This window comes from Microtus ochrogaster, linkage group LG8 (genome assembly GCF_000317375.1).
Source record: "Microtus ochrogaster isolate Prairie Vole_2 linkage group LG8, MicOch1.0, whole genome shotgun sequence".
NCBI classification, from domain to species: domain Eukaryota; kingdom Metazoa; phylum Chordata; class Mammalia; order Rodentia; family Cricetidae; genus Microtus; species Microtus ochrogaster.
The window spans coordinates 23,830,504-23,853,473 of NC_022033.1; the positions used below are offsets into that span (position 1 = coordinate 23,830,504).

At 45.9% G+C, this 22,970-nt stretch overlaps 1 protein-coding gene across 2 annotated transcripts in view; it reads left to right on the forward strand.

Annotated features, from left to right (window-relative positions):
- The first annotated feature begins 4,363 nt into the window (after positions 1-4,363).
- Snta1 (syntrophin alpha 1) overlaps positions 4,364-22,970 on the forward strand; it is a 31,704-nt gene continuing 13,097 nt past the window's right edge. For both annotated transcript variants that reach the window (XM_005363104.1, XM_013352226.2), the window contains exons 1-2: positions 4,364-4,772; positions 8,649-8,834. In XM_005363104.1, coding sequence (XP_005363161.1) covers positions 4,481-4,772; positions 8,649-8,834 — 478 coding nt within the window. In that variant the 5' untranslated portion in view covers positions 4,364-4,480. The remainder of the gene's footprint in view (positions 4,773-8,648; positions 8,835-22,970) is intronic.

Genomic DNA, 22,970 nt, shown 5'->3' on the forward strand with positions numbered 1-22,970 from the left:
CTGAGTGCTGGGATTAAAGGTGTGTGCCACCACCGCCCAGTCTGTTTGTTTGTTTTAAAGACCAGATCCCTCAGGATCTTACACGTGGGGTATAATGGCAAACAGCAGCACTTGGGAGGCAGAGGCAGGTGAATCTCTGTGAGTTTGAGGCCAGCCTGATCTACAAAGTGAATTCTAGGACAGCCAGGGCTGTGACACAGAGAAATCCTGTCTCAAAAAACAAAAAGAAACCTTCCTATATACCCTGGGCTGGCTTCAAACTCTCAGTGATCCTCTTAGTCAGCCTTCTAAGTGCTGTGATTATAGAGATGAGTTATCAAGCCTAACTAAATCAGCAGATTCCTGGGTCCAAAGCCTTTAACCCTTTTCCTGGACTGCTCTAGGATATTTGTTAGATTCAGACATCTCAGATGCTAGAGAATCTGAACTGAAAACTTTAGAATTTAGTATAAAGGGATGTTAGCATCCTAAATCCTGGCATTCAGAGAGCAGTTCCTTCACAGGTTACCAGGGCCAATTGGTTTCACCTGACCTTGGGCAAAAGTACCCTGGTTTTAAATATCTATCGATCGATCTATCTATCTATCTATCTATCTATCTATCTATCTATCTATCTATCTATCTATCTGGCATGTGGAAATATGTGGGTCATGGAAGGCTTGTGGAGGTCAGAGGACATCTTTTGAGAGTTGGTACTCTCCTACTTGTAGGTCATCAGGTTTGAAGACATGTGCCTTTACCTCTGAGCAATTTTGCCAGATCTCTTTCCTCCCTATTTTTTTGAGATAGAGTTTATGGAGTCCAGGCTGATCTCCAACTCCTGATCTTCTTGCTTCTACCTCCTGAGTGCCACCTAATCCAACTAAAGTGGCACTCTGTAGAGTCTGGGACAGCTGCCTCTCTAGCCTAGGATTGGAGGTTTCAGAATCAAGAGAGAGCATGTCACAGTTAATAGCCATTCCCACCCCTCCAACTCACACAGAGAAGGGACCCAGGCTTACTGCTTTGCAGTTGCTGTTTTACTTGAGAACATTCATATGTAGAAGGTCCTCCAACTTGGAACTTCCCCCAGCTTCCTGAGTCTTGAGGATCCTTTTGGTCCACAGAAAACACTTACTATGTGATACATTCAGCCATGACAATTGTCATCAGGAGCAATGGACATTGAAGAATCTCTTCTTCTTGTCCTGGAGTCTATGCAGGGGAACTCATTATTGACCAGGACTTCAGACTTGCTTTCATAGCATGAGCCAGTAGGGACTTCAGTGGTTGGGCAGTTCCCTTGTGTTCTTCCTTTTCTAGGTTCCCCCTCCTATCTCTTCAGAGTGAACCGGTTTTCTCTGGGAGCTTTGCCCAGGCATTTGGTAGGTAGCCAGGCCAGTGTGTGTGTGTGTGTGTGTGTGGTGTTAATTCCTGTGTGTCATCAATTCTGGCCACAGCTGACTAAGTGGGGGAGTAGAACATTCCTCCCGATACATGTTCATGAGGCAGCTGGCAGCGAAGCAGGTGATTGGCACTGCTCATGTTGTACGATCATGGACAACCCCACCCCCAACACGCACACTTTTCTGGCTCAACACTTTCTCCCTTCTCTGCTAGCTGCTTGGTATACAGATGTCCATTTCCCCTTTCTTCAGCTCTGTCTACAGAGAATATTTCCTAAGGGAGGAGCTCACTATTAGGGTTCCTTCCCAGAAAGTTTGCCCAGCATTCACTAGGCTTCTTTAAGCAGGGCAGTACGTGGGGGGACTTTTAAGAATCTAATTGCAAACTTGGTCTTGGAAAAGGACCTCAGTTCCTGGTGGTGTGTGGATGTGTGTCCCCTCTATGTAATCTTACTAATGCTCTCTCTCTCCGCTCTCTCTTTCCCCCTTTCTCCCTCCCTCTTGACTCTTTTTTTTTTTTTTGACTCAGGGTCTCGCTATGCAGACTTTTAACTTTAAAACATGTTTTTTATGTGTATGGTATTTTGCCTGTATATATGCCTGTGCACCATTTGTGTGCCTGGTGCTTGTTGAAGATAGAAGAGGGTGTAAGATGCCTTGGAACTAGAGATATAGATGTTCATGAGCCACCACATGGGTGCTGGAAATCAGACCCAAGTCCTTTGCAAGAGCAGCCAGTGTTCCTAACTGTTGAACCTTCTCTCCTGCCTCAGCCTTTGAACTTTTGATTTTCCTGCTTCCGTCTCCCCAGCACTGTGATCACAAGCATGAGACTTGTAATCCTTGCCGCCTTGTATGTGTGTGTGTGCTTACAGTGGTAAGATTGAATGTAGGGCTTTGCATATGATAGGCTCTACCAATGAGTTATATATCCCTATTTCTGTATTTTAAAAAATTAAAACAGAGTCTCATTAAGGTGCAAGTTGCTCTGAGCTTGTGATCATCCTACTTTAGCTTCCTCAGTATCTGAGATTATAGACCTTCCCCAGTAGGCCTGGCTTGTCCTTCAGGTTTTTTTTTTTTTTTTTTTTAGGGTTTCTCTGTAGCTTTTGGAACCTGTCCTGGAACTAGTTCTTGTAGACCAGGTTGGCCTCAAACTCACAGAGATCCACCTGCCTCTGCCTCCTGAGTGCTGGGATTAAAAGCGTGCGTTAGCACCACCCGGTTTCAGTCTTTAACCAAAAAGTCTGAAGTTCAATTCCCAGCTCTCACATGGCAGCTCACAGCCATTTGTAACTCCAGTTCCAGGGATCTGCTGCCCTCTTCTGGTCTCTGAGGACACTATATGTATGTGGTGCACAAACATCCATGCAACAAAATACCAGTCTGCATAGAAGTTAAAATAAATTTTAAAAAAGTATAACCTGGAACTTGCTATGAATCCCTAACTGGCCTAGAATTAATTCATGAGCCTCCTGCTTCAGTTTCCAGAGTGCTGTGATTGCAGGTGTATGGTATGTTGCTTAGTCTGGTTAGTGCTCAGTTAGTAATAAATAGTGCAATCATCCCTTGCCACTAAGCATGCAGCACAAGGGAGTAGGAGGGATATGAGCTTGGAAGCCAGAAAGACCCAGGTTACCAGAGGTCTGCAGTCAGGCATGGTGGTGCACACATGGTTATCCCCAGCACTCAGGAGGAAGAGGCAGGTGGATCTCTGGGAGTTTGAGGCCAGCCTGGTCTACAAAGTGAGTTCCAGGACAGCCAGGGTTGTTACACAGAGAAACTCTGTCTCAAAAAACCAAAAAAACAAAAAGAACAGAGGTCTGCTCTTAGTACTCATGTGTCTCAGTTTCCTCATCAATAAAATGGTAATAATATATAGGTTATGCAGGATTTATAAATGAGGCACAAATGATAGTATAAATCAGCCAGCTGACATGCCATGCAAACAATGAATAAATGACATACATGTATGTATATGTGTTTATTAGACATGCCTTTTGTTTTGTTTTGTTTTTCGAGACACGGTTTTTCTGTGTAGCTTTGGAGCCTATCATAGAACTCGTTCTGTAGACCAGGCTGGCCTCAAACTCACGGAGATCCACCTGCCTCTGCCTTTCGAGCGCTGGGATTAAAGGTGTGCGCCACCACTATCTGGCTTAGACATATCTTTTCTTTTATTATTATTATTTTTATTGTGTGCCGTGTGTGGGTTGTGCAATGGGAAAGTAGGTTCCCAAAGAGGCTAGTGGTGTCAAATCTCCACGGAGCTGGAGTTACAAGTGGTTGTGGGCTGCCCAGCATGGATGCTGTAAACTTTATTCTGCTCTTAGTCGCCGAGCCTTCTATCTCTTTAGCTTCTTGTGTCTTTTATTTTGCATTTTTTTAAGGCAGAGTCTCATATAGCTAGCTGGTTTTAAACTTGCAAATCCTTCTGCCTCTACAAGTGCTGGGACCAAACACTCAAACCTCTTTTGAGGCTGCGTCCCCAAGCTAAGTCACGCCCACAGACCGCCTCTGGGACCCTTTCATTGGCACACAAAACGTGGAAAACCATCTCCTTTCTTGGCTCGTTTACGAGTTAACTGTCTGCAAAGTCCCTGGAGCTTAGATCCCCGCCACACGCAGCTCTGTTCCGACGTCCACAGTCTCGCCCGGGAATCCTTGGTAATTCCTTTTTTTGTCCTGCCTCTAGAAGCAGTAGCTCGTCCAGTCCTCGACGGCGCACAGAACCCGATCCTTAGGTTGCTCTATCCACAGACTCCAGTCCCTTTATGTCCCCGCCAAACACGCCACAGCCTCAACCTCCTCCCCTAACTTTGTGGTCTCGCGGCGACGTGGTTCTGACCCACTCCCACGCGGTCACACAGAGCATCCTTAGGTTACCCAGCAGAGTCTCGTCAGTCTCTCCCAGGGCCCCGCCCCCGATAGCCCCGCCCTCGACAGCCTGTCCCCTGAAGCTCCGCCCCCCAGGCCCGGGGTAGGGTGGCGGCTGGCTCAGCAGCCCTGCCGCCCTCTGCCCTGGGCGCTGGGTCGGAGCCGGCCGGGTACGGTGGGACCGGGCGAGCGCCGCGGACTAGGACTTTGAGGCGAAGATGGCGTCAGGCAGGCGCGCTCCGCGCACCGGGCTGCTGGAACTGCGCTCCGGGGCGGGCTCCGGGGCGGGAGGCGAGCGGTGGCAGCGGGTGTTGCTCACTTTGGCGGAGGACGCGCTGACCGTGAGCCCCGCCGACGGCGAGTCCGGCCCGGAGCCCGAGCCCGCGCAGTTCAACGGAGCCGCTGAGCCAGGCACGGCGCCCCCGCAGCTGTCAGAGGCGCTGCTGCTTCAGCGGCGCCGCGTGACGGTGCGCAAGGCCGACGCCGGTGGGCTGGGCATCAGCATCAAGGGTAGGTGCGGGGGCACTGAGGGCATGGGGTCGTGATGTCCGTGCTGCTGCGAAGTGCTCAGTGGTCACGGGGCCTAGCAGAGCACGGAGACTAGAGAGCCAAGAGCCTTCTGTCTGAGGTGGAGCAGAGATTGAGGGGAGGAAGGAACGGAGTGAAGGAGGGGCACCAAGGTCGGAAGGGGCTTGGGGAGTTGGAGGTCTTACAGGGGGCCCAGAAGACACAAGTGTGGAAGTGTGCAGGCACACCAAGGACGTGGATTTGTAGTTCTGTGTTGAAGCAAAATGGTCGCTATGGGTATCAAGGACATGAGGATCCTAAGGAAGGCAGAAGGGGAGAAGGGAGATAGAGGCCTGGGACACTACTTAGGACAAGGAGGGGTAAGTACACACCCTGGCTGCACAGGTGAACGGCTGGGTTCTAGGAACTCCATGTGGATGGAGACACAGGCATGGTCCCAGAGAAGGGGTTAGTAAGAACCTAGACATCTTGGACTCCAGAGGTTGTATGCATAGATTCGGTGTCCTGATGGCTGGATTTGTACCATGGACAGGAGAAAAGGGTGAACCCAGAGTTGCCATTCCTTCCTGAGAGTTCTTAGTCTCCAAGACTGACCACTGTTTGACAGGGCTCATGTATCCCAGGTTGGCCTCATAGTTACTATGTAGCAAAGGATAACACTGAAGGAATCCCAGAGTGCCGGGATTACTGCAATGTGATGCAAAAGTAGGTTTATGTTGCGCTGGGGATCAAGCCTAGAGCTTTATCCATGTTAGGCAAGCACTTTGTCAGCTGACCAACCAGCTCCTTTAGGCTGCACCAGGAGTTCTAGATCTCCGTGTGAACTTGGACAAGTCACTTCTGATCTCGGAATGTGTTGAGAGCAGGGCTTGCCAACACGTGACGAGAGGAAAAGAGACCAGGAGGTACTCCCAAAACAACTAAATGTGGTGTTTAAAATCTGTGTGCATTGCTAGCTGCTGGGTTCGCCATTCCTGTACATCTCTCTGTCAGTTTCATCCCTCCACAGACTGTCAGCCTCTTTTTTTAAATTGAAAGTGTCCGTACATTCCCAGGCCTCCTGGCAGACTGTGTTCATCGATACCTTGTCTAGACTTTGACCCAAATTAGGAAGTGGTCATGGCAGTGAATGCCGCTGTGTGCTAGGTGTTGTGTTCATTATACTTAGCTCATGGTCTAGTTCTTCTTTGACCATCAGTGCTGAAAGACATTGAGTTCAGTCTCCAGTTTTCAGGTGAAGAAGTCGAGACTCAAAAGGGAATAATGGTTTCCCCAGAATCAGTCTGTGAACAGCAGAACCAGAATTTAAATCTTCATTATAGAGCCTTTATGGCCCTAACGACTGCCCAGGGAGTCAGTTCTTTCCAGGGAAGGGTAAATTCCTAGTTAGTTAAACCCAAGAGTCAAAAGGGGGATGGGAAAACAGTGAGTGGACACCAGCTTTAATTCCAAACTCTATTATAGACTGGCTGGGGAAAAAGCAATTAAAAAAATATACCCAATACGTCAGAGCAGGAAGGGACTTAGAGTTCTATAGAGTTCCACTTTGCAGGCAGACAAACTGACTCTCAGAGGAGCAGGGTCTTGCCAAGGTACAGAGATAGTACGCACATCTGTGCTTCCAGGTGATCAAAAGGATATTTTGGTGGGGAAAGTAGCAGTTTCATTCAGTTCCTCCTGGATTGAAGACTGGGCTCCTGTTGCCATGGTAACTTCCCTTCTGGGGTCCAGCTGAGTCCAAGGCAGCTGGGAATGGTCATCTCTTCAAATGGAATGGAAGTCCTTGCTTTTAGGTGAGGAGGCTAGCTATAAATAGAAACACCTTCCTCTTCTAGGCCTCAAGCCTTGTGCAGTGCCATGAGCAACTGTGGGGCCTGGGGGGGGGCGGTTGGGAGAGGTGTTCCAGGCTCAGATGTCACCGACTTATATAACCTTGAAACAATGACCTCTTGCTCTGTGCCACTAGTCTCTCATCTTCAGTACTTTGAGGTCAGGAATGTGATATCTGAGGGTCCGATTTGAATCTGTATCGGGTTGAGAGTGTTGATCTTTCTATTTTGGAGACTGTTTTGCTATGTAGCTCATATTGTCATGAAATGTCATGTGTAGAACAGGCTGCTCTTGAATTTGCAGTAATCCTTTATCCTTTGCCACCTAGGTGCTGGGATTACAAGTATGTACCGCTATGGCCAGCCCCGCTGACTGTATGTGTATATATATATATATTTTTTTTTTGACTGTATATTTTAAAGAGGCATTTGGTCTGGGCATGGTGGCACATGCCTTTAATTTAGCACCCCAGGGGCAGAAGCAGGTGGATCTCTCTGAGTCTCAGACTAGCCTGTTAGACATAGGGGAGTTCCAGGCCAGTCGGGGCTGCATAGTGAGGTCCTTCCTCAAACAAACAAAACCACAAACAAAACAAGCAAAAGACATTGGAGGGCTGGTAAGATGGCTCAGAAGCAGTAGTTCTCAACCTTCCTAATGCTCTGACCTTTTAACACAGTTTCTCATGTTCTGGAGACCCCCAACTGTAAAATTATTTTCCTTGCTACTTTATAACTGTAACTTTGCTACTGTTATGAATTGTAACATAAATACTGCTATGAAGGCTCTCTGACGCAAACCCTGTAAAAGGGTTGTGCAACCCCCAAAGGGGTTTGATCCACAGATCGAGAACCACTGGCTCAGGGTAAAGATTCTGCTGTCAAAACTGATGACCAGATTGATCTCCAGCACCCAGAGGGTAGAAGGAGAGAACCAACTCCTGCAAGTTGTCCTCTGACCCCCACATAGCGCATGTGTATTTGTATACATGCATATAGACACAAAATAAATACATGTTAAATTCTTTAAAATGGCATTTGAGATTTTAACAATAAACTAGCCTAGTAAAATTTTCTTTTTTTTTGGTTTTTTGAGACAGGGTTTCTCTGTGGCTTTGGAGCCTGTCCTGAAACTAGCTCTGTAGACCAGGCTGGTCTCGAACTCACAGAGATCCGCCTGCCTCTGCCTCCGAGTGCTGGGATTAAAGGTGTGCACCACCACCGCCCGGATAAAATTTTCTTGTATCAGAAAAATTCACACACACACACACACACACACACACACACACACACACACACACATTCAAGACAAGGGTGTAGCTTTGGAGTCTGTCCTGAAACTAGACTAGGCTGGCAGATATACTTTTGAAATTTCTGGAACTTAAGGCCTTCCTTTCCAGGGTGGATCTTGGTTAGTAAAGTCCATTTAATTAATTTATTTTTGAGATGGATTTATATATCCCAGGCTGGCCTCAAATTCCCTGCATAGCTGAGGCTGATCTGAACTCATCTCCCTCCCCCCTTCCCCACTTCTACTTCCCCAGTTCTGGGATAACAGGCATTCTGTACCACACCCAGTTCTGGATTCTAAAACTTGATGTTTGTGGAAGAGGTGCTTTCAGGTCATAGCAACCAGTGCTTTTCCTGAGCTCCATACTGTGGGAAATGCTTAAAATCCAAAACATTAAAAAAAAAAACCAGTAAAACAGTGAACAAACAAAATATTTAAACAAAGGATATAGCAGCCAAACTATAGCATTATCAATTTAGAAAATATACTATTAGCCTGTCTTGTATGTCTCTGGGTGACTTTGCACTCAAGGCAATCCATTCCTGTCTAAGCCTCCTGAATGCTGGGATTACAGCTGCACGTCACCAAGCCTGGCTGTGTGTCTAAATTCCCTCTCTTTATTTCTCATTATTCGCACATCTCCCCTTTCCCAGCACTGAGTCAGAAGCAATTTCGTCTTGATGAGTTTCCCATGTGTTGAAGCACCTGCCTCAGTTTCCTCCTCCTTCTGTGCCTGTGCAGGGGGCCGGGAAAACAAGATGCCTATTCTCATTTCCAAGATCTTCAAGGGACTGGCAGCAGACCAGACAGAGGCCCTCTTTGTTGGGGATGCCATTCTGTCCGTGAATGGTGAAGATCTGTCCTCTGCCACCCATGATGAAGCGGTCCAGGCCCTCAAGAAGACAGGCAAGGAGGTGGTACTGGAGGGTAAGTACCAGGGCCCAGAGCCAGGGAAGGGCTGTTTTAATTTCTTTTCTGCTTCCCCTAGGCCTCAAGTGACTCCAGCCTGGCCTTGAGGGATGGGGTGTGGGCACGAATATAGAATCCGTACTTACCTGGGGTCATCCAGGGCTGCTGGAAGGAGAGAAGGGCTCAGAGCTGAGAAGGTCTGGTTTGTACTTCTTGTCTCTCATTCATGAGTAGTGTGGTCTTGGACAAATCACTTCATTTCCAAAAACCTTAATTTCCTCTTAAAACGGGGCCATAACTCCTGGCTCTCCGGGTTGTGAGCAGGATTTGCCACCCGTTGAGTGGCTGGGGGAAAGGGGAGAGTGGGGACTGGATTCTTTCTAGATAAAGGGCTGCTGGAGCTTTTAACCCCAGGCTCTTTATCATCTAGGGTCCCTCAGATCCTGAGCTTTGTCCACTATGTGACCCATCACATCTAGCGAGGACCAGAGAGATGTTTTGAGGAGACCCTTACTTGGGTGACTCTCTCCACGAGTCGTTCACGTGAGGTCTTGAAGATGCTCAGTTTCTCTGGGTCTCAGTTTCTCCATTGTTGGATATAAGCCCCGTGATGTGCTTGTTTGTTATCTGCCTTTGACACTCTCAGGAGATTTCTGCTTTGCTCAGCCCTTTCCTCAGACTCCACTCTGTCAGTCCCGCATGCCTGCGGGGGCCTGAAGAATGTGTCTTTGGCTTCTTGCCCAGCATGGGAACTGAGAGATGGTGGGGCTGATGCACAATGCCGTGGTCAGCAAATCTGCTGAGCTCAGGCCCAGACCTGGATCCTGCCACGTTTCCCCAAAGGGGTTTCCAAGACGCCATAGAAGTAAAGAGGCTTTGGGACCCTGGGTGACCTTTGCCATTTTCATTTTTAAAAAAATTTTTTTTTCCAAGACAGGGTTTCTCTGAAGCTATGGAGCCTGTCCTGGAGCTAGCTCTTGTAGACCAGGCTGGCCTTGAACTCACAAAGATCTGCCTGCCTCTGCCTCCCGAGTGCTGGGATTAAAGGCGCACCCTACCACTGCCCAGCTTGGCACTTTTAAAGATTTGTTTTTATCTTATGTTAATGGGCGTTTTGCCTGCCTGTATGTTTGTGTACTATGTATGTGTATGTACATTGGTCATCAGTGATCCACTCTTAATCTCTGAGTTAACCAGATAGATCCTCACCTTTGCCATTCTTGTGGCCCAAGACCTCAACTCCCGCTTAGTTTTATTTTATTTGATACTTTAGGCACATCTATAAACATCTATAACTAGTATTGATACATTTTATTTTATGTGTACAGTAGTTTTGTTTCTCAGTCTAGTAGTATGTTAGTTCTTAAAAGCTTAAGTATATCAATTATTTACATGTGTAGTATAATCAAGTCAAAGTCTGAGGCAGTGAATCCTGGCACTCTACTTTAATCGCAGCACTCAGGAAGCAGAGGCAGGAAGACCTTCATGAGTTCAAGGCCAGCCTGGTCTACAGAGGGAGTTCTAGGTTAGCTACAGCTAAGAAAGAGAGAGAGAGAGACAGAGACAGAGAGAGAGACAGAGACAGAGACAGAGACAGAGAGAGAGAGACAGAGAAGTTGGGGTGGAGAGGTGGTTCAGCAACTAAGAGCACGTCCTCCTTTTCTAGAGGATTGCGCTTGATTCCCAGCACCCACATGTTCACAACCACCTCAAACTCCAAAAACTTCAGCTCTGGGGATCCAACACCCTCTTTTGACCTCTGGGGGTGTCAGGCATGCAAGTGATGCACATACCTACAAACAGGCAAACTAGACATTAAAAAATAAAAAAATGAGTAAGTCTACTAAAAAGGAAAAAAAAAGTCATATTCCCAGGGCTTCTTGCCTGCCAGGAAACATTCATCCAGTGAGATATATCCCTAGCCCCTATCAATTATACTTTAACAGCACAATCAGCAAATAAGATCATACATGTTACAGATACGGAGAGACTTTCCACTTCAGACATTTTATTATTTTGATATTTATAGCCAGCAATGTGACTTAAAATAATTGACATTAATTGAAACATCACATTTTATTGTGATGTTTTTTAAAAGAAAGTGGGATTTATATTAAGCTTATGGTTTGAACGGGTAAAGTAAAAAAAAAAACGGCACAAAGATATGGCTGATTGTTGCCAGTGGGAGCCTGCCCCTGGGACTGCTCACATCTAGATAGATCAATTACAGCTGATGTTAAAGCTTCTTTAGTTTATGCTATTGAAGCTTTTCGTTTTAGTTTTGGCTGTCTTGGAACTTGATATGTAGACTAGCTTGGCTTTGAACTCACAGAAATCTGCCTGCCTCTTGCTTCCAAGTGCTGGGATTAAAGATGTATGCACAAGCCCGGTGGTGGCAGTGGCACACCTATGATCCCAGCTGTCTGGGGGCAGAAGCAGGCTGATCTCTGTGAGTTCAAGGCCAGCCTGGTCTACAGAGAGAGTTCCAGGACAGTTAAGCCTGCGCAGAGAAACCTTGTCTCGAAAAACAAAAATAACAACAACCAAAAAAGACATATGCCACTGTGCCTGGATTGCTGTTCAAAACCTTATAGTTTATAGATGGCAAAAGTTTACTGGAGCCATGTTTCTAATCGTACCTTCTCATTTTTAGGATGAGAGCAATTTATCTGTAGCACATACATTGCTCTGAGGATGAATGATTGACATTTGATGGGAGGCGGAAGCAGGAGGATCAGAACTTCAATGTTATCCTTGGCTAGGACAGTCTAGGTCTGGTAAGGTAGGGAGGGAGCGAGAGACAGCTCGGTGGTGAAGAGCACTTGTTGCCCTCCTAGAGGACCGGAGTTCAGTTCCCAGCCTCCAGGTCAGTGGTTCACAACCGCTCATAACTCCAGCTCCAGGGATCCATACCGATAGAGACACAGACCTAGACACACACTCACACACACACTCACACACACTTACCCACTTATACTTCTTATTAAAAGAATAGTAGCAGCTGATATAGAGGTGCATATCTTTAATCCCAGTACTCAGAGGTAAAGGCAAATCTCTATGAATTTGAGGGAAATCCTGGCACACATAGTCCAAGATCAGCGAAGTCCTACCACACAATGAGACTCAAAACAAGCAAACAAAAGAATACTAACAAAAAAAGTACTTGGAACATCTCCCCCCTTCATTTTATGTGTTGGTTATTTGGTGTAGTTTCAAGTAGCCCAGGCTGACTTTGAACTCCTGATTCTCCTGCCTTCATCTCTTGAGTGTGGAGATTACAGACTGTACCACCATGCTTGGACTTTTTTTTTTTTCTGAGACAGGATTTTTCTTTGTAACAGCCCTAGCTGTCCTGGAACTAGGTCTTTAGACCGGGCTGGCCTTGAACTCACAGAGATCTGCCTACCTCTGTTTCCCCGAGTGCTGGGATTAAAGGCATACACCACTACTACCTGGCCTGGATTCTTTTTTTTTTTTTTTTTTTTTTGGTTTTTCGAGGCAGGGTTTCTCTGTAGCTTTGGAGCCTGTCCTGGAACTAGCTCTGTAGACCAGGCTGGTCTCAAACTCACAGAGATCCTCCTGCCTCTGCCTCCCGAGTGCTGGGATTAAAGGCGTGCGCCACCACCACCCGGCTGGCCTGGATTCTTTTAAAAAAAATCATATTATTTGTAGTTGGTGTATGTCTGTATGTGGGTTTGTATATATTAGCGCAGGTACTCTTGGATGCCAGAGGTGTCAGATTCCCTAGAGCTGGAGTTACCATCCCTAGGGTGCTTGGAACTGGACTTGGGTCTTCCAGAAGAGCCGTATGAGCTCTGAACTGTCAGCGCTCACTCCAGCCCTCCAGCCCCATGACTGGCTGTTTTGTTTTGTTTTTTTCGAGTCAGGGTTTCTCTAACTTTTGAGCCTGTCCTGGAACTCGCTCTGTAGACCAGGCTGGTCTCGAGCTCACAGAGCTCTGCCTGTCTCTGCCTCCTGAGTACTGAGGTTAAAGGTGTGTGCTACCACTGCCCGGCTTGTGTGCTGTATGTCTTAATCACTGTGTTCTGCTTTCCAGTTTTCCTCCTTGAATCTCATTTTCTCTCCCTCTCTTTCCCAGCTCCCTGTTGTGCTGTGGTGGTGGTGGGCGTTCTGGAACTGAACTTAGGGCTCACATATACTAGGCAGGTTCTCTACCACTGAGCTCTGTTTCCACCCCTGAGGTCTGTTTTGACCTGGTCTCTTGGCCAGCTGCCTCCTGGAAGGAGGGGCGTTTCCTTCAAGGCAGCACCACAGGCTGATTGGGCTCTTAGGATCTTGCCAGGGCCTAGGTTCCCTGAGAACCCAGTCACTGGCCACATTGTTTGCGACTTCCCCATTCCCCAACTGACTCCTAAGGCTTCTTGGAAGAGTCATGGAAGGCTGGTCTGTCATTTGGATGTGAACTTGGCAAGGCAGCTTGATGGATATAGAATCCTCGAGAATGTCCAGTAAGGACTGGTGTCACCAGTGATCTCTAGGTGTTTCCCGTAGGTAGGCCTTCTTTCCCAGGCCTGAGTTGGGGGTTCAGCTGGGCCTCAGCCACCCCAACATGCCTCCTAGAACTTTTATTTCTTCCTGCTAAGTCAGGGATTTGCACAGATCTTCTGAGCCTGTTTTTAGCCACAGGGATATGTTTGTGACTAGAGCCTGGGTGTAAGCTGGCAGCCAACACTTCTCTGTCTGCTGCTTAGAGAGGCCCATTGTGTGTACAGATCTCATGCCAGGACTCGCTCGGGCCCTTGGAGACCAGGCCAGGGGGAAGAGGGAGGGATACCACAAGGAAAATGCCCTTCTTTCTTTTGTTCTTTTTCCAATTTGGCGAAACATACTGACAGCGACAGTAGTGAATCTGTCATGCATTGAAAAATATTACTAAAAACATTATGCAGGCTGGAGAGAGGGCTCAGCAGTTAAGAGCACTTGCTGCTCTTCCAGAGGTCCTCTGAGTTCAATTCCCAGCAACCACATGATGGCTCCCAACCATCTGTAATGGAATCTGATGCCCTCTTCTGTCACGCAGGGATACATGTAAGTAGAACACTCAAACATAAAATACATAAAAAGGTAAAAATCAAATACTAAGGCACAGTAAAAACTCATAAAGTAAGTCTAAAGTTTTATTTGAAGGGGGGGAAGGTATACATTACACAGAGATTATTTGTTTTTAATATATAAACAAAAAGATGATCAGGATGGAGCAAACCTGTAATCTCAGGTACTCATGAGACTGAACAAGAGGCTGTCTTGAGTCCAGGCATTCAGAGCCATCTTATGCAACACAGTGAGACCTTATATTTTTTTTTTTCTTTTTCTTTCTGAAACAGGGTTTCTCTGTGTAGTCCTGGCTGTCCTGGAACTCACTCTGTGGACTAACTCGCTCTGTAGACCAAGCTGGCCTTGAACTCACAGAGATCTGTCTGCTTAATGTGTGTACCATAACAGCTCAGCTGCTTCTGAATTTTTTTCCACTTTTTAAAAAAAACTTATGTGCATTGGTGTTTGGCCTGTATAAGGGTTTTGGGTACTCTGAAACTGCCACATGGGTGCCGGGAATTGGATCTGGGTCCTCTGGAAGAACAGCCAGTGCTCTTAACCACTGAGTCATCTCTCTAGGCCTGCTTCTGAGATTTTTAATGAGGGTGACTAGAGGGGAGCCCTAAATGATGAAGGAGCCCTTTCCTCCATAACACAAACCTTTGCTCTCAGGCCGATCTTATACTTTGACCTACTTTACTAGAGAGTTTCTCCTACTTGAAATGCATACATTTTATTTCTTAGTTTTTGCAAATAAAATGTAGAGAAATGTACAAAATGAGCGTGGGAGGAGCTGGTGAGACGGCTGGGGAGCTAAGTGTGCTTACTGCTCAGAGAACTTGAGCTTCATTCCAAGTACCCACACGGGGTGCCTCACAACTGCCCGTGAACCTAGCTCCAGGGGATCTGACACCCTCTTCTGGCCTTTCTGAGCATCTGCACACAAAGGCATACATCCATACGCAGAGACATAAATACAAATAGATTTATACATATTTATTTTAAGTAAGAAAACAAAAAGAAAGGGAAAAAAAGCTAATTTTAATCCTGAGCATTCAGGAGGCCAAGGCAGGAGAACTGCTGAGTTTCAGACCAGCCTATACTATAAGTAAGACCCTGCATCAAAAAACAAGCAAATCAACTAACCAACCAACCAACCAACCAACCAACCAACCAACCAACCAACCAATCAAGAAATAAAAGGTACAAGTATATATTAGCACTTAAATAAATGTTCATGATCAAAGCCTAGAATAACAGGAATTGCTATTATTTTTAACTATGTATATGTGCATATATATGCATGTGAGAGTATGTGCCTTTGGGGGCCAGAAGAGGGTGGCCCCCTCTTCTGTAGCTATAGTCAACATTGTGAGCCTGGTGTGGGTGCTCGAAACTGAATTGCAGCCATCTGCAAGAGCAGTGAGCTTTCCTTACTGTTGAGCCATCTCTCCAGCTCTGAGAAAAAGTAACGATTCTTAAGTCCTGCAGCTAAGAAGATTCTGACTCTAGTTGAACTGATTTCTCTCTGATTATAGAGAGAAATATTGCCTCAGTCTTGGATGATACTCCCTGTCATGCTTCTCCCCACCCCCCAAGATTAAAGAATGATGCATGTAGGCTGGTTAGCAGTGGCAAAAGTTTATAATCCTAGCATGAGGTGGGGTGGGGTGGGGTAGCCTGTCACAACAGGCAGATCTCTGAGTTCGAGGCTAGCTTGGTCTACAGAGCAAGTTCCAGGACACCCAAGGCCATACAGAGAACCCTTGTCTTAAACCCTCCCTGAAATAAACAAGCAGTATGTAAAGCTAAGGTGATAGTGCATTTGAAGCATCTAGTATAGAAGCCCCTCCTCCAATCCTAGTGCTGGGAATCAAACCCAGGGCCACAGGGCCAGGGATACACAGAGAAACTGTATCTCAAAAACAACCACAACAAAACCCAGGGTCCCATGTATGACTGGCAAGTACTGTACCACTGAACTGTTCCTCCAATCTAGAAACTCTCTGAGAACAGATGCTATTGTATACTTCTGAGCCCTGCTGCCCCTCCCTCTAGGGCTGGCACTCAGCTCTGTACATCTTGGATCTTGAGAGTGTTTGGATCTTGGATCTTGGAGATTGACCAGTAGGCTACGCCTCTGACCTTTTTTACTTTCCTGATAATGTTCATGATTGCAGTTGTCATTCCTAAATCTGAATAAGGTCTCCAGGCTCATTCTGGCTTGTGAAATTTGAGTTTTTCTGTTATGGGTCCTTGGAGCTCTGAAGTCAGCCAACCCTGTCTCTTCCTCTGGGAGACAGACACTGCTATGCATCCCATGTGATTTGACTGTATGTGTTAACAGTTTTAAAGTGGATGTAGTTAATTTGGGGTTACTTATTCAGTTGAGCTGAGTGTTCTGTGCCCCTTAGGTGCCAGAGAGACTTCTGTGCTTGGAACAGACATAAATGGAACCCCTGTCTGAGTCTCCCATGAATGCAAAGACCTGTTATTCTGACCATTGTTCTCAAGGAGACATCTTTTTGGCTGCATACACATAGCTTTGGATCATGTGACTCCCCACAGACAAAACCTGGCCTAATCCAACCCTGGCCTGATCTGCAGAACTCAACTGAAATGCTTGTGGCTCTTGCCAGTGAGATGATGGCTCAGCAGGTAGAGGCACTTGCTGCCAAGCCTGATGACTTGAGTTCAGTCTCCAGAGTCCACAGTTGGAGGGAGAGAACTGACTCCTGCAAGTTGTCCTCTGACCTCTGTACATGTGTGTTTCTTACACACAATAATTAAATTTAATGAAAATAATTAGGGCTGGGAAGTAGTACAGTGGCAGTGTTACTTCCCAACACCACTACCTCCCCACAAGCAAACTGAGAAACTACTAGGTCTTTAGATGCTTGCATAAGGTCACACTTGCCTGATCTAATGGTGCATTTCAGGCAAGCCAAGGCTATGGAATGAGATTCTTTTGACAAAAGAAGAAGAAGGAGAAGGGAGAAAGAGGAAAGAGAAGGAGGAAGAGGAGAAGGAAATTTGAGCCCAGATCTCTCAGAAGTGATTTTTTTTTGCTTTTGTTTTTGTTCCTATTTTTATTCAAAGAATTTCTCTGTGTAATAATAGCCTTGGCTGTCTCCTGGAACTCACTCTGTAGATCATGCTGGCTTTGAACTCACAGAGATCCTCCTGCCTCTGCCTCCCCAGTGTTGGGATAAAGGCATGTGTCACCACTGCCCTGCTAGAAGTGATGTTTTTAAATATCTCTACTGCAAGTCATGTGGCTCTCTAAGGTCTAGTGCACAAAATCATTTACCAAAGAATTTTAATCTTTCACTGACCTAGGTAAAGTTAGGTATCTCGTTGCTGTGATGGATAACATGTCAGTTAATTTAACTTGTCAGTCAGTTTAAGGAAGGGTGTGTACAGTTCATCATGGCAGAGAGGTGGCAGGTCCATCATGCATCTTTAGCTGCTGAACCATCTCCAAGGCCCCAGTGGTATATTTTGAAAACTAAAGTTGGTGTTTTAAAAATTAAAAAGCAGCGTATATTCTGCAGAATGAAACAACAGGGAGTTAAGAAGGTCATTCATAGTCAGGGCTGAGATATGACTCAATAGTGGAGAACTTGCCCAGATACAAGAGGACCTTGAGAGGTGGAGGCAGGAAGAGGAGTTCAAGGCTATGTTTCAACAACAATAAGAACTAAAAATCCAAACAAAACCCCCACTGTACAGTGATAACCTCTGTTGATAGTTTTACATCAGAGAACTTTATATGCCTGTGCTTGTAAGTTAAAGACATAACCTTTTGAGATGGGTCTTGTTATGCAGTCCTGGTTATCCCTGTGTAAACCATACTTGGCTAGTCTAAGCAATCCTCCGGCCCCAGTCTCCCAAGTGTCACTATATCTGACTTATTTATTTTATTTTTTACAGTGCCAGGTATCTTGTGACATCTAGGTCATATGCTATGCAGTAGGAATAGCTCAGAACGTTGCTTCTGAGAGATCTGAGCTCAAAATTTATGTTCATTTTATCTATCTATCTATCTATCTATCTATCTATCTATCTATCTATCTATCTTTTATCTATCTATCTATCTATCTATCTATCTATCTATCTATCTATCTATCTATCTATCTATCTATCTATCTATCATCTTTTTCTTTTTGAGAAAGTCTCACTCGGTAGCCCTAGCTTACCTGGATCTCATTGTGTAGACTAGGCAAGCGTGACCTTAGGTAAGTAACCTCACCTGAGTTTCAGTGTTCTCATTTGTCCGAGGGTATTAACCATGTGCCTCTCTCAAGGGGCGGTATTGAGGAGCCAGTGAAATGACCCAGGGAAGGCACTTAACACAGTGCCTAGCATGCTTTGGTATCTTGTACCTAGGGACTTGCCCATGTTAGACAAATGCGCTAATCCTTCTTTTCTTAATTAAAATTTTAATTATATACATGTGTGGTTATGGGTATGCACCCATTGAGGCCAGGGCATTGAATCCTGGAGCTAGAGTTATTGACAGTTGTGAGCTTCTGATTTCTGGGAGTTAAACTCAGGTCCTCTTGCAAAATAGTACATGTCCTTAACCACTAAGCCCAGTTTCTTAATTTTTAAGTTACAGCCTGTTTATTTTGTATGTTAATGTGTGTATGATGTTTATGCATTTGTGTCACCATGTGTATGTAGAGGGCAGAGGACAACTTGTGGGAGTCCGTTTCCTCCTTCCAGCTTGTGGATCCGAGGGATTTACTCAGATACTGGGCTCGATAGCAAACGCGTTTTCCTGCTGAGCCTTCTCGTGGGCCCTCAGTCATGTTTGTGCTTGTGTAGCCTCCTTGGCATGATTACAGGCAATTTCCACCATGCTTACTTAGCTCATTCATCCTTCTAGCAAATATTTTCTGCTTCCTTCTGGTCCAGGGCTGGATGCAAATATCAGGGCACAGAATGATGTCTGCCAGTTAGGGAGCTCACATCTTGTTCTGTGCTGTTGGTGTTCATCATGGACATGCACGTTGTCCATAGGGTCTTTTTTTTTTTTTTTTTAGTTTTTTCGAGACAGGGTTTCTCTGTGGTTTTGGAGCCTGTCCTGGAACTAGCTCTGTAGACCAGGCTGGCCTCGAACTCACAGAGATCCGCCTGCCTCTGCCTCCCGAGTGCTGGGATTACAGGCGTGCATCACCACCGCCCGGCTTCCATAGGGTCTTGTATCCTAGATAACCCTGATATGACTTTTTCATGAACCTGTGAATACATATTTGGAGTATGGTTCCTGGGGGATTGCTAGAATAAAGGCTTCATTTGCCTGTAGAATCTCACTCAATGCTACTTCCATTCCACATCTGTAGTACAGGTGGAGTAAAATGAGATTTTATTTTCCAAGGTGTAGTAGTGTGGGGTCTCTGCTGGTCAGTCAGCATGCAGGGGTCCAGAAACTATTTTTTTGTCCAGCTTTGTGAAGTCAGTAGGTCCTTAAAGGTTGCCCCTCACAGGCATTGAAATCCTAAGCCTTCTCTTTTCCATCAGCTTTAGGGAAGGGACTGAATCCTCACAGTGCCTTGTTGAGAGAATTAGCATCAGAGTCCATTGAATAGGAAAAGTGACACGCTCAGAGAGATACCAAGACTAGAGACCAAGGGACAGGGTTTGGACTCAGACACTTTTCTGGGTATTACCACTATTCCCATTTCCCTCACTCTGTCAGGCTGAGACCAGCGGCAGAAGTGTTACCACGCCTTTATTGAAGACCTAGTCTATGGCAGACAGGCAAACAGTGGCTTCACCGTCCTACAAGACAGATGCATATTAGCCCATGTTTAAGATGAGGACCTAAGGGCTGAAGAGATGGGTCTAATGGCAAAAGTATTTGCTGCTAGGCCCAGAGATTGGGGACCCACATGGTGGGTGGGGAGAACCAACTCCCACACGTTATCCTCTGACTTCCACGTGTGCACTATGCATCCACGGTGTGCATATGTGTACACTAAATAAAAATAAAATAAAGAATTAGGGTAAAAAGTAGGGGTCGGAGAGATGTCCTCACACTTAAGAGTGAGTATCACAAACCAGACAGTAGTCTACCCCTTTAATCTCAGTACACCAGATGTGATGGGGTACCCCTTTAATCTCAGTACTCAGAAGCAGGCAGATCTCTGAATTCTGAGCTCTTGTAGAAGACCTGAAATTAGTTCTCAGCACCCACACTGGCAGTTTACACTGCTTACAACTCCAGCTCTTCAGGGATCCAGTGCCCTTAGCCTCTGAGGGCATCATATTTAGGTGCACATACCCCCACCCCATTCATAAAAGTAAGCCTGGTCTGCAGAGCGAGTTCCAGGACAGGCTCCAAAGCCACACAGAGAAACCCTGCCTCAATCCTCCCCGCAAAGTAATAAAAATAAAAATCATTTAAAGTTAAAAAAGTTATGTGTATGTTTTGCTTGCCTATCTGTAAGTGCACTTTCATGGCCACCAAAAGAGTCCAGAAGAGGGTGTGAGATTCCCTGCAGGTAGACTTAAGGTTGTGAGCTGCCAAGTGGGTGCCGGGAACTGAACTTGGGTCCTCTTCAAGAATAACAGATGCTCTTAACCACCGAGACATCTCTCCAGTCTTAATAAAAGTAAAAATTCTATTAGGGCCCAATGTGGTGGTGCACATCTCTAATCCTAGCTCTTGGGAGTCAGAGGCAGGCAGATTGAATTCCAGTCTAGCCTGGTCTACAGAGTGAGTTCCAGGACAGCCAGGGCTACACAGAGAATTCCTGTCTAAAAAGAACCCCCAAAATAAAATAAAATAAAAATTCTATGTTTTGAAGATTTTATTCACATGTGTTCTTTGCCTACTCTTCAACTCCTATAAATTATTTTTAAAATGAGGAACTAACTGGGCATGGTAGCATATGCCTGGACGCTCAGCACTTGGGCCACTATGAACATGTGCTAACGAGGCCCTGCCTTAAAGACCAGAAAAGAGCCAGGCGAATGGTTGTGCACACCAGCACATGAGAGGTAGAGACAAGAGGATCAAGAGTTCAAGGTTGCTCTCCCCAGTGGCCACTGCTCAGGAAGGACATCGAGGGGCCCTGATGTCTGACGAGATTGCCAATACTCAAGTGGCCCAACCTGACGGCAACACAATTTTCAGCAAGATCATGGCAAAGAAATCCGTGCCAAGATCATCTTTTCATTCATGACATTTCTCCTCAAGCAACAACACACTTGCTGGTGATACCCAAGAAGCTTCTAGCCCAGATTTCTGGAGCAGGAGGTAATGATAAAAGTCTTCTAGGAAATTTAAGAACCATTGGCAGGAAACATGCTGTGGAATCTGGGCCTAAACTGGGGTTGTTGGATTGTGGTGAATGAAGGTGCAGATGGGCAACAGTCTGTCTGTCATATTCATGTTCATATTCATGTCATATTCATGTTCATGGGATCGGCAGATGATCTGACCTCCTGGTTAAACATGTTAGGGACAATTTCCCCTTTCTAGGTAGTGAGTCAGTTGGCAAGCTCAAATATGTTAAATGCCACACATCATTTTGCCTGTTTATGGAGAAACTGAAAACTGAAGAGATCATTTAAAATTCTGTGCCTAATGAAATAACACTGTTGCAAAAAAGAAAAAAAAAGGAGTTCAAGGTCATCCTCGACCAAAAAAGGAGTTCAAGGTCATCATCAAAGTCACATCATCATCAAAGTCACAAAAGGAGAAAGGAAAGAGACAAAGAAAGTAGGAAACGAAGAAAGATAGGCCCAGGAACAAACAAACAAAAATAGGACATCAAGGCTCAGAGTGGTTATGTCATAAAACGAGGACTTTAAACCAAGCCACCAGACACCACACTTATGTTCTTGTTCGAGTCCCACAAGTTCCAAGCCTTTCGATACCCATTCCTTTGACAAATGTCCCTCTCTTCTCATACTTCTCCTTTCTTCCTCCCTTTCTTCTTTTCTTCCCCCAGGCTCTTACGCGTGCTAGGCAAGCATTTTACCGAAGAGGGATGCCTTCAGTCATGTCATCGAACACATTTCTTTGTTTTTGTTCAGTTCTAGGCATTTACATGTAGTCTAAGTATTTATTTTCAGACATTTATTTTTACTCTATCTATGTATATGAGTGTTTGTATGTATGTATATATGTATGTATGTATGTATACTACGTGTGTGCCTGGCACCCTTAGAAGGTGGGGCAGTCCTAGGAACTGGAGTTAAGGACAGTTGTGAGCCACCATGTGGGTGTTGGGAACCAAACCTGGGTCTTTAACCAAAACAGCAAATGCTCTTAACCACTGAACCTATCTCTCTAGCCCCTACATGGTTTTGTTTTTTGGTTTTTCGAAACAGAGTTTCTCTGTGTATCCCTGGCTGTCCTAGAACTCACTCTGAAGACCAGGTTGTCCTCAGAGATCCCCCTGGGTCTGCCTCCTGAGTGTTGGGATTTAAGGTATGAGCCACCACTGCCTGGCCTGCATGCTTCTTGATCTTGCTCTTCATGCCTCAGCCACCAGTGCCGGGACAGCGGTCATGCATTAGCACACTTGGTTTGTGTTTTTATCCTGCTACCTAGTGTAGGTCAAGAGCTGTAGGAGAAGCTGGTGTGCCCTGGCAGGTGAGATGGGGTCCTCTGTTCAAACTATTGACATCTGGGTTAGGGTAGAGAGGCTTTAGATTAGTAAAAGGATGAGTCCAAGGTATAATTTCAACAGGGGAAGTAACCACCCACTCTGAACAGACAGGGAACAGGTTGAGCCCAGCCAACAGATTTCCCAAGGTTCCAGGCCAGGACATTTAGTCACAGGCACTTACTGAGCCCTGGGATGCATTCTGAACATTTCTGCATTGAGCCAAAACAAATGTGACTCCTCTCAGCAAGGCACACGAGACCCTGTGTTCTCCAATTGAACTGGCAGGGGTATGGCCTTGCTTCGTTGCAGAATCTAGTGGAATGCCTCCAGTAGGATCTCTTCCTATGTCCTGGGGCCAGGGCTCACCTCTGCTTTTTCTCTGGTTTCCTTCATTAGCTTCAGCTTCCTGTGTGAGCTTTACTAGGCTGCTGGGCCAGAGACTTGGCTGGGGAGAATGTGGACTCTGGCTGGA